General features: G+C 51.2%; 1 protein-coding gene across 1 annotated transcript; it reads right to left on the bottom strand.

Moving 5' to 3' along the window:
• Positions 1-6808: 6808 nt before the first annotated feature.
• LOC141022495 (uncharacterized) lies at positions 6809-8410 on the bottom strand. The gene is made up of 5 exons (XM_073498753.1): positions 8405-8410; positions 8160-8261; positions 7530-7994; positions 7285-7449; positions 6809-6968 (listed from the first exon to the last, which is right to left on the bottom strand). The coding sequence occupies exons 1-5, from the start codon at positions 8408-8410 to the stop codon at positions 6939-6941; spliced, it is 768 nt and encodes a 255-aa protein (XP_073354854.1). The 3' UTR covers positions 6809-6938.
• Positions 8411-11382: the final 2972 nt, after the last annotated feature.

Here is an 11382-nt window from a genome sequence, read left to right as displayed (position 1 = left end):
TGGTGTCGGTGTAGTCGGCGATCGCCGAGGCGCTGGATGATAGCCGGCCGCACTGCCTCGAGCTCCTCATCGGCCTCCTGCCGCCAGGTGGCCAGCTGGTCCAAACTCAGCTCAGGATACCAAGCTTTGACAAACTCCAGTGCCCGCCTGGCGCCTGACCGAGTTGTAGAAGCTTTCCAGGCCTCGAAGCGGCCAACCGCTACCTCCAGCCAGTCGACAGTCCAACTTGGGGTATGGGGAACCACCTTGCCGGGCCAGAGGGTGGCCAACACTTGCGCCCCAACGCGCTGAAGACGGCGGAGCATGCGGTGAACCGGCTGGAGGCGGGCTTGGATCGCCAGAAGCTGCTCCTCAAGCGACCGGCGAGCATCCGGCGTGATCTCAGCTCCAGCCTGCCTTTGCGCTTCGCGGTGGGCCTTGATGACTTGGTTGGCGGCAACGGAGTAACCAGGGAAGTAATCTGCACAAGTAAGAAAGGAAGAGAAAAAACACAAAGTCGGAAATTGGACCAAATGGCAGGCGGCAAGCAAAGGAACGAAGAAGAAGGCGACCTACCGTCAACCAAATCTTTGATCCGGCCGTAGCCGTTGATCAGCGACTGCCTTGCCTCAGCCCAGCTCGCCGCCTCGGTCTCGTACTCGGCTTGGAGGGTGGCCTCGCTGTCCTGCACCGCCTTCAGGGCCGCCTTATGGCTCTCCTCCTGGTCGGCCAGCTTCTTGAGCAAGCGGACATGCTCCTGAGCCAAGGCGTCGAACTCGGCTTCCTTGGCGCGAAGGGCAGTCTGGGCCCCACCCAACTGCCCCCTCAGGTTGGCCTTGGCCTCTGCAGATATGGTAAAGAAGAAAAAAGCAATAAGAAAGAAGTCGCCAGGAAAGATCCGGCCCGACTGCTCAGCAGTCGCCCCGAATCTCGGGGACTACACCCAGTGGGTGCGCTGACGCGCCCCCACGGAAGATAAAAGATGAAGCACTTACTCCGGCTCTCAGTTAGATCAGCGGTCTACCGGGTCAGCTCCCGAGCCTGGGAGTTGAAGGCAGCCGCGCGGAGGTTGTGATAGTCCTGCAAGTAGGACAAAGGAGCGAATAAGAACAAGATAGCAATCGAAGTCTACCAAGAAGTTCCAAGCCGCCTGCTCAGCAGCCGACTCGGAACTCGGGGACTACACCCAGTGGGTGCGCTGACGGGCCCCCACGGAAGAAATCAAGAGCGAGAAACAAAAAAGCGGGAAGACTCACCCGAATGGCCGTCCGCGTCGCGAGGAACTCTTGGGTATACTGCAGCAGCACGGTGGCCTGGGATTGAAGCCGGTTCCGGACGTCTTGAGCCGCCATGTTCAGCACAGCCGTCCCACCACCCGGCGTCCACCCCGAGCTGGTGCTGGCCGTCTCCAGATCCTGGGCCGACGAGCTGGAGCCCGCGGCCCTCTGCAGATCCGGCGCCGAAGTCGCCTTCCCTGCGCGCTGGAGCGATGGCGACTGGACCACCAGGTCTGTCCTCGCAGCCGGCTCGCCTCCAGTCGGTTGCACGGGCGGCGCGTTAGGCCGGCTGCCTTGGTCCGCCCCAGTCGGCGATGGCGGTGCCGCCTCCCTCTCACGGACGACGATGTCGTCCTCCTCCCTCTCCATTCCCGGCAGGTCGCCACCGGCTTCTTTCGGCAGGGGCTCCGGGATCTCGGGCGTCGCGGCGCGAAGGGGGACGACAAGCAGGGCCTCAGCCGCCCTCTCTGTGGCTGCAGCCTCCGCCTGGGTCTTGGCTGCCGCGTCGGCTTGTGCCGCCGCCGACTCCTCCGCCAGATCCTGCGCCACCTTAGCAGCGGCCGCCCTCAGCTCCTCCGCCTCCCGCTCCTCCCGCGCCTCCCGCGCATTCCGCTCCGTCGCCGCTTGAAGCTCGGGATGGGGGTCCACGCGGCGGGTGCTTGCGGATCCTCCCGCCGATCCAACCACGGAGGCGGCAGCGGTCCGCTCAAGAGAGAGCGGAGCCCTGTTTGATAAGTCAAGACAAGGATTCAGAAGATATCAACGAAAAAGATGAAGGAAAACGCGAGAAAATTGACACTTACGCCGAAACCATTTGTGGCTGCTTTACCACCTTGCGGAAGCGGGCAGCCTTCGCGACTACCTCGTCCCGCTTGGTCGCCGCCGCCGTGCTCTTAGGCTTCTTCGGCCGACTGCCGAATAAGCCCGGCATGGCCCGGCGCTTCTACGCGCCGCCTCGGGTAGCCGGCGCGGCAGATCAACCCGCGCCATGATCGGACGCCGGCTCCTAGCAGCTGGCTCTTCAAGTCATCCGGCCGGTCGTCGAAGCTGGCTCCAAGCCCGGAGCCGCCTGCCTCGCCGCCTCCCACCACGGTGTTGTCGTCCAGTGCGGCTGCCCCCAAGTCGGGGTCGTCCAAGTTGTGCGTCACCCGGTCGGGGAGAAATTGGCGTTCCGCCCCCGCTGCCCCGGCCGCCGGTCGAAGGAGGGGGCTCTGCCAAGAAAAACCGACTGGTCAGAGTCGGCCAAGAGAAACTTGGTGACAAAAGTAAAGAAGAGAAGATAAAGAAAGCTTACCATAGGCAGGGGATGGGCACGGGAGTAAGGCTCCTTGCCAAACTGCCACTCGTCGGTGAGCTTGCAGTTCGCGAGGTAGTTCACCATGAGAGCCACCTCGGCATGAGGCATCTCCTTGGTGCACATCCGACTCGGATCGAGTTGGCCGCTCATTTGACAAATCATATGTGGGCGGCCTTGGAGCGGCAGCACCCGGCGCACCACGAAGGCGGCCAGCAGGTCGGACCCGGTCTGGCCCTCCGACTGGACCATTATCCGGAGTCGCGTGACAGTGGCAGCTCCAGGAGGCGATAGCGTTCTGGCCCGATAGGACCACTGGGGCCGCCTCCCATCCGGCGGGCCAGCTACATAAGCCGGCAAGTTGACGAAGTCGCCTTGCGGGGCGACGTTCTTCACATAGAAGTAAGATTTCTGCCAGAGCTTCACCGACTGGATCAGCGTGATGGGAGGAAAAGGGTTGTCGGCTACCGGCCTCCGCACCGCGATGAAGGCGCCGCTCTGAGCCGGCACGCCCTGCATGGCGGTGCCGAGCTTGGACTGGAAGAATCCCCCCCAGAGCTCGAGGGTGGGAAGGACGCCAAGGAAGCCCTCGCACAAAGTGACGAAGGCAGACAGCAGCACCACCGTGTTTGGAGTGAGGTGGTGCGGCTGGAGCTGGTAGAATTCGAGGAAGGAGCGGAAGAAGGCGCTCGGAGGCAGGCCAAGGCCGCGCAGGAAGTGCGAGCGGAAGATTACCCGCTCGCCTTCCTCCGGCGCCGGCGAGATCTCCCTCTTCGGCGCAAGACGGACCCGCACATGGTCCTTGTCGGGCAACCGCCGCGTCTTGCGGAGGAAGTCGATGTGGTCCGCGTGGACGTTGGAGCCGTCCCAGTCTAAGCCGCGCAACATGACGGCAAGAAACTGATGAGAAAGGGCGCGGTGACGGCGAAACCATGGCCCCGCGGCGGCAAAGCTGCGGGGTAGTGCGAAGACAAGAGGGATGGCGCGGCGGCGAGGGGCTGCAGCGACGAAGAGAAAGAAGAAGAAGATGGCGGAGCGAGGGTGACCGTGCGAGCGTCTGCCGCTCCCCCTCCTCCCCCTATTTATAGCCTCGTGCGGCGAAGTCGAGGAGGCGAGGCGTGGGGGGACGTGGGATTAACTGCGCCCACTCCCCCACGTTCCACGATTATTGCACCCTAACGGCATGTGGAAACTGCCGTTGGAAGGCGAACGGCCCGTTTTGGGCCACACAAGATCCACACCTAGGCCTAGGCGTGGAAGTGGCGAGCCCGGGCCTGCGGCGGCGTCCGGTCACGCGCGTGGGCTGGCAGGCTCTTCCAGCCTGAGGGTGCCACGTGGCGCGCGGGCGGCAAGAGGCCGGCCCGCAACCCGGCGTGCGCGCTAGCTGGTTCCCGCCTTCAGACTTCAAAACCTCGCCAAGACGGCGCACCTGATCGAAGCCGGCTCCTAGCAGCTGGCTCTTCAAGATAGGACGCTGATTGAGCTTCTCGTCCTACTTTCAGCCTCGAAGCCCAACCAGCTTCGGGGACTACTGTCGGAGTAAATGACCACAGGTAGCCTAACCGACTCCCCCTGGTTCTTCAAAAATTATCGGGCCGATCGAGCCTTCAAGCACCCAAAGCACAGGGCCGCCTTCCCCTGGCCGGCTATCTCACAGGCCGACTACTGGAAGGCGACCCGGCCCTAAAGACCCTCCCGAAGAGAGCCACAAGATGGTAGACTCCAAGAAGCCGGCCACAAGAGGGCCGACTCCTAGAAACCGGCCAAGACTGCACCCTCAAGGGCTGCACCCACATAACGGTGACGAGACGGGGCGTGGCTACAGTACAGCCTGCCACCCCCGAATCCCGGAGCATGCATGGCCACAGTGCGCCGTACGGGTCGGCCATCCCCCGTCCGGCGCGGCACTGTTGCCATGAAGACCATGACGCCACCCACGACAGGCTGTCAGTACGGCCCGCGGGCGGCAGGCCCCTTCAGCCAGAGAGATGCTTGAAGACGGCCAAGCCTCCCCCAGTCGGCCTTGGGCGTAGCCGGCTCTCAATAGCCGTCTACCCCCTCCCTCGAAGTATGTGCATCATTAAGGAGACAAGACGAGGTAAGGGTACAGTGAGAGCCCGCTAGGCGGCGGCACTGTAGTTATGCTTACCTCGACAAAGCCCTCGTCATCAGGGGCGAGGCTACAGTAACCAGCCACCGGCAAGACGCCCAGGCGGTGGGGCCGGCCTGTCGGCCAAGAGGCCGACCGCTGGCGGGACCCGCCAGTCGGCAGGCCCCAGCGGCCGGCGGAGAAGCCGGCGAATACAGACACTGACGGCCTGGACCCGCATCCAGCCGGATTACCATTGTACCCCTGGGGGGTAGGCCTATATAAACCCCCCAGGGCACCCATGCAAAGGGTTGATCTCTTAGACTTTTAGACACCACATAGAGAGAAGAGGAGAGCTAGCCTTGCCCTTCTTCTTCCTCCAGCCAAACAGCTCAAGGAGCCACTTGTAGCTACTTGTGTTGATCTAGTGATCATGCGGAGACCCCGCAGAGCAGGATTAGGGGTGTTATCTCCACGGAGAGCCCCGAACCTGGGTAAGATCCGCCAGCGTGCATGTCTTCGCCTTATCCCGTTTCCAGGCACCGGCGATGTCTTATTGGCTCCCACAATGATAAGCCACCCGTTGGATATGTCGCACCTACCACCCGACACTGCATCTGTAGATGATGTCGCTCGCTCGGTCCATCTTCTTCCTTGGAGCCACGGCGATGATGAAGTCGACATACTAACCAGACCAGATATTCACAACTGCCCCCCCACTACAAGGATCCGGGTCTATTGCAACAAAATCGTTTGTTGCAATACATGCTATTTCGTGGCGATAAGTACTTATTGCAACGAAACGACATTCGTTGGCAGCCGTTGCGACTGGACACATGGCAATAGGTTATTACCACGAAAAAGAAATTGTGGCAATAAAGTGTGCTATTGCAACAACCATGCGGGAAGTTGCCACATGTTTTCCCGTGGCAACACTCACTTGATGCCACAATTTGATTTGTGGAGATAGCTTTAATGCAGCATGTAACGAATTGTGGAGATTGATATCTCGTAGCGATAGAGATTTGTGGCAACAACCTATGCCAACGACGATCATTTCGTGGTGCAATACTCTTCCGTGGCAATAGTCAATTGTGGCAACAAACTATGGCAACAATCCTTGTTTTCGTGGGATTAGGCATGTTGCCACGACCCACTATACTTGTGGCAATAAACTATGGCAACAATCCTTGTTTTCGTGGCATTAGGCATGTTGCCACGACCCACTGCGCTTGTGGCATTAACTTATGGCAACAAATATTTGAATCGTCGTAATAGGAAATTGCAACATACTTGTTTTTATGGTGATAAATAGGTATCACAACAGGTAAAAACTTTGTAGCGAGAAATTATTGCGACAATTTATACTTTCCATGGCGATACTCTATTTCAACAAACTTACTTTGGTGGCGCCAAACTGTTACCGCATCATGAAATTTTTTGTGGCACCAAGCTATTACAACAATATAAAGTGCTCCGTTGCAACATCCTAGTGCAACAAAACAGATAGGCGTAGCGAATGAGATATAACGCAACACTATATCTTTAGTGGTGCTAGCATGTGGCAACCGAAAGTGGGTTGTGGTAATAGTCTATTGCAACCGTAAAGAAAATACAGGCTTTCGATTACAATATTCAAAACCATACGTATAATATGCAGATTCATAAAATTCATAATTCTCATAGCAAATATCCATCAAATAAAACTCAAATGTAATTTAGCCATCGTAATTAACTTCGAAGACTAAACTGCCCATGATCTAGAGTCCAATCCAGCTAGTTCTTTGGATCGTGCAATCAAGAAATAAAAAAAGTTCTAGTTAATTAGTCGAACATAACATATGTCATACAATTATTCCAGCCCCATTGTTAAAAACTATCGCCAGACTAGCTGGACTAATATTGTGTCAACAAGCATGTAACTAAGGGATCAGAACAACAATACAAGTGTAAATGTCTAAAGCATAAACACAAGTACATCTACTAAAAGCTTCTTTTGTGAGAAAAAACATTGGTTTAACTTAACAGTGTCGGGCTGAATCACCCAAAGCACAGGCAGCCACAAGGGCTGGTACATCGGCCTCCCATTCCAAATAGTGGTTAGGTTCTAACATCCTGCCAAGACTAGCAAGCTTATGAGAGTTTGCCGAGCGACGACATACATTTATTTCATAATAAGAAAACCATAATTTGAGCGGGTACTTGGTATCCTCAATAACAGCAGCATGGGCTGACAAGTCAACCTTATTGATATTAAGTGCTTCCATCAGGAGTTGCGAGTCCGTTTAAAAAACGACTCTCACGACCCCCATATCAGCGGCAAGAGATACTGCATGGGACATTTTAGTGGACTCATCAGCGAAGGCATTATGCGCATGCTCATGACATCCTGCTCATGCATACAGAATGGTGCCATTGTCCGATCGTACATCTACTAAAAGCTTCTGCTATTGATTTAAGTTAAGACTAGATGTATAGTTTCAGTTAAGTTCATGTCCCTAGCTAGCACATATTCCTTTTTCGTTTAAGTTGTCACTCGATGCAGCAACACATGGTAAAAGAGAAGAAGCAGCTAGCTAACTATGAAGACCAATGATGTATAAAATGCAGGTAAACATGAAGAGAAAGCAAAGGTTGTGACTTACCATTGCTTTAAACATTCGAGAATGCCTTGCTGCAGCTTGTATGAGCGCATTTGAAGAAATAGCAGTTGGCCTTGAACCTGGAGTCTTATTAGGACTAGATATCTGTAAAAGAATATTTTGCAAGTTTGGATTACTATTTTCTTTGTCAACCCTCTTCGTAGGCACCTGCAAATAGAAGTGCACTTTTAGCAATGCAAGTAAGCAACATAAATATTACAAGGTCGGAAGCATATGACTGTAATCACCTGTTGGGTTCCCATCTGTTGGCTCAATTCTGCAAACTTTGCCATCATGTTTCTTTCAAATTCCAGTCTTGATGTTCGCTCCTCTTGCAACAATCTTTCCCTTTCAGCACACTCTTCTTTTAACCTCTCCTCAAGTTGTTCTCTCTCAGCACGCTCCAAGTTAATCCTCTCTTGTGTGTTTGCACGTTCAGCTTGTAGTTGATCTTCTAATTCGTTGACCTGCTGGCTGAGCTGAGAGTTTCGCTCCTGCGTGGCTGCTGTAGCACGAGCTTGCTCTTCGATCTGGATACGAAACCTTTCAGAACCAGTTGAAGTTTTGGCCATATATCCGTACCCACGAGGCTGCGATGACTTGCATTCCAGAGTGTCTTTGTAAGCGGTCTGGAACATATTGTTTTTCTGCTCACTTGAAAGTGGACCTTCAGTTTCAGTTTCTTTGATTTTAACCTCTTGAAGTGCTTTGTCCTAAAAATGGAAGGAACAATTATAGGTGCAGCATCAATATTGACATTATAAAAGATGAAACAAGAATAACACGGTCCAATGCATGAATAATCGCATCTGATGATGAAACATGCCGAATGCACATCATTGACTAACTATAGAATAACCAAAAGTCAGTGTACTCACGTAAACTTTCTGGGAATCTGTGTTAGACCATGTTCCATCGTTCGTGTGGGTGAGTTCCCACAGAGCAATACAATCTGGCTCTTCACCAGTTTCCAAGTTTCTCTACAAGTAATATACCAATGAGATGCTTGATCATGATGCAGGTGGTGGACAAACAAAGCAAATGGCAAATTTTCTCGTCACTGTCTCTCTCTGAATTTCTGTTTTTGCATGATCTAGCCAACTACGAAACTGAACTTATTTACCCTCATGTCACATATACTACCATGTGACAGTAATACTATTTCTTCTTCCATCAACCAAATTTTGCTTTACAATGTATAGATAAATGTTTGCTTTACCATGTGACAGTAATACTGGTATGTATGTATCCCTATTGTCTTGTCTTGTAATGCAGCTAGTGATGCTATTGACTGTAATGCAGCTACTAAAGCAGCTGTTATGTTTGTTTAACAGGACTGGCTTTACGGAGACAAGGCAAAAATGACACGAGATAAGAGCTGGATGGACAGGGAAAGAGGTTCTGTTGAGTGGCAAACTGGCATGAAGGATTTCTTGAATTTTGCCTTCGATGGTGCTCACCCAGACTCAACAGTCCCATGCCCATGTAGGAGATGTCTTAATATTGTTCCGAAAAAGAAAAAGGATGTTCATACTGACTTGCTGTTCAATGGGATGGATCCAACCTACACTCACTGGATATACCATGGTGCACAATCGGATGAGGGAATCATGTCTGAAGATTCTGATAATGAAGACGCTGTAGATGATGGTGCTGGGGTATGTGACATGCTCAATACTCTCATAAGGGGCACAAACATGCAAAACAATGCAAACATTGGTGAAGGTGCGGTAGACATTCATGTGGATGCTTCCAGCGGTGATGAAAGGACCCAGGAGCCAAATGCAACAGCCAAGGTCTTCTTCGAACTATTGAAAGAGGCCAAAAAAGAGTTGTACCCAGGTTGCAAGGATTTCACGAAGCTATCTTTCATTGTGAAGCTTTACCAAATCAAGTGCGTGTCTGGGATGACCAATAGAGCATGTGACTTAGTTCTGCAGATGTTCACACAGGTGTTGCCAAAGGGTCACTGCATTCCTACTAATCTCGCTAAAGTAAGGAAGGTGATCCGAGATCTTGGGCTGGACTACAAGAAGACACACGCGTGCATTAATAATTGTGTGCTATTCCATAATGAACATGTTGATGCAGAAGAATGCCCTGTCTGTCATGCGTCTCGATGGAAATCTACTCCTGCTAGTGACGAAGACAATGCATCAAGTCATAAATCAAAGAAGCCAGTGCCACAGAAAGTTCTAAGGTATTTCCCACTCATTACAAGACTGCAAAGGCTGTACATGACAGAACATATGTCATCACATATGAAATGGCATAAGGAGGGTTGGGTGGATTATGGCGTAATGAGGCATCCTGCAGATTCCAAGGCTTGGAAGCATTTTGATAAGAAATATTATAAGAAATTCTCAAAAGATGCTCGCAGTGTTCGGCTTGGCCTTGCTTCGGATGGATTCAACCCCTTTGGGCTCATGAGTATATCACAGAGTATATGGCCTGTCATTCTTATTCCATATAACTTGCAACCTTGGATGTGTATGAAACAACAAAATTGGATTATGTCAATGATTATACCAGGACCAAAGTCACCAGGAAATAACATAGACGTGTACTTGCAGCCCTTGATTGATGAACTGAATGTTCTATGGGAGGATGGTGCTGAGACATATGATGCTGCAACTAAAAAAATATTCCAGATGTATGCATGCTTGTTGTGGACCATCAATGACTACCCAGCTTACGCAATGCTGAGTGGTTGGAGCACAAAAGGCAAGCTAGCATGCCCGTATTGCCACAAACATACAGATTTTTTATGGCTCAAGTATGGTCGAAAGCATTGCTACATGGGACACCGATGTTTTCTGCCCAGGACCCACAAATGGCGTCGAAACAAGTGTTTGTTCAACAACAAGGCAGATAATAGAGAAGCTCCAGTGGCACTCACAGGTGAACAAGTTGTGCAGGAACTTGATAGCATTCAACATGCACCATTTGGACGGTCAAATAAGAGAAAGCGACCGGAAAGTAATTGCTGGCATAATTGGCGGAAGAAAAGTGTATTTTTCCAGCTCCCATATTGGAAGCACTTGCTCGTTAGGCACAATTTGGATGTTATGCACATCGAGAAGAACATTTGTGACAGCATTCTGGGGACTTTGCTTGAGCTGGATAAGAAATCAAAGGATGGTGTGAAGGCTCGTCTTGATTGACAGGACCTGAAAATTAGGAAGGACCAGCATCCAAAGCCTGGTAAGCATAAGTATGACATAAAGAAAGGTTGCTATACTTTAAAAAAGGAAGAAAAGATAATGCTCCTCAAGTTTCTGCAGAGCATTAAGATGCCTAATGGCTATGCTTTTCACATTAAGCGATGTGTAGTCCTCGATCAGTGCAAGATTAGCGGACTCAAAACTCATGACTGTCATGTTATATTTAAGAAACTTCTTCCTATTGCATTGCGCAAGCTTTTGCCAGAAAATGTTGTTAACCCATTGCTTCAGTTGAGTAAATTCTTTTCTGATTTATGCTCCAAGGAGTTAAGGGATGAAGATTTGGAGAGGTTGAGCAAAACAATTCCAGAAACTCTATGTCAGCTTGAGATGATCTTTCCACCAGCATTCTTTGATATTATGATGCATCTCCCAATTCATCTTGCTGAAGAGGCCCGATTGGGAGGGCTTGTCTTGTACAGATGGATGCATCCAATTGAGCGATACTTGCGTATGCTCAAACGATATGTGCGTAACAAGACTCAACCAGAAGGTTCTATTGCAGAGGGGTACATACTTGAAGAGTGCATGACTTTTTGTAGTCGATTCGTTGATGGAATGCCTACCAAGCTAAGTCAGTCCGAACGTCATGAAGACGGAGGTACAGATCAACCACCAACAGGGATTAGCATAATGAGTACAGTTGATTACTCCAAGAAAGGTTTTGTTTGTGAATCATTGTCTTTGGCTGAGATTAATCAAATGAGGCATTTCATAATAACAAACTGTGAGGACACCGCGCCATGGATTGAGTAAGGATACTTATGTATTTATTTCACATCATGATATGCTTTAATACTTTCCTGTTCAACTAACAATCATTTCTCTTTGAAGTGAACATCTTGAGGAGCTCACAAGGAACAATTCTCCTAATCCT

This window comes from Aegilops tauschii, chromosome 5 (genome assembly GCF_002575655.3).
Source record: "Aegilops tauschii subsp. strangulata cultivar AL8/78 chromosome 5, Aet v6.0, whole genome shotgun sequence".
In the NCBI taxonomy this organism is placed as follows: Eukaryota; Viridiplantae; Streptophyta; class Magnoliopsida; order Poales; family Poaceae; genus Aegilops; species Aegilops tauschii.
The sequence above is the reverse complement of the archived record's forward strand: the minus strand, read 5'-3'. Positions and strand labels throughout refer to the sequence as shown.

Bases quoted from the DNA above. Each gene is read 5' to 3' on its own strand.
- LOC141022495 (XM_073498753.1), bottom strand. The intron at 7,450-7,529 runs GTGATTACAGTC...TTCTATTTGCAG, and splicing joins AACAGATGGGAACCCAACAG to GTGCCTACGAAGAGGGTTGA. The intron at 6,969-7,284 runs GTAAGTCACAAC...TGTCCCATGCAG, and splicing joins CTCGAATGTTTAAAGCAATG to TATCTCTTGCCGCTGATATG.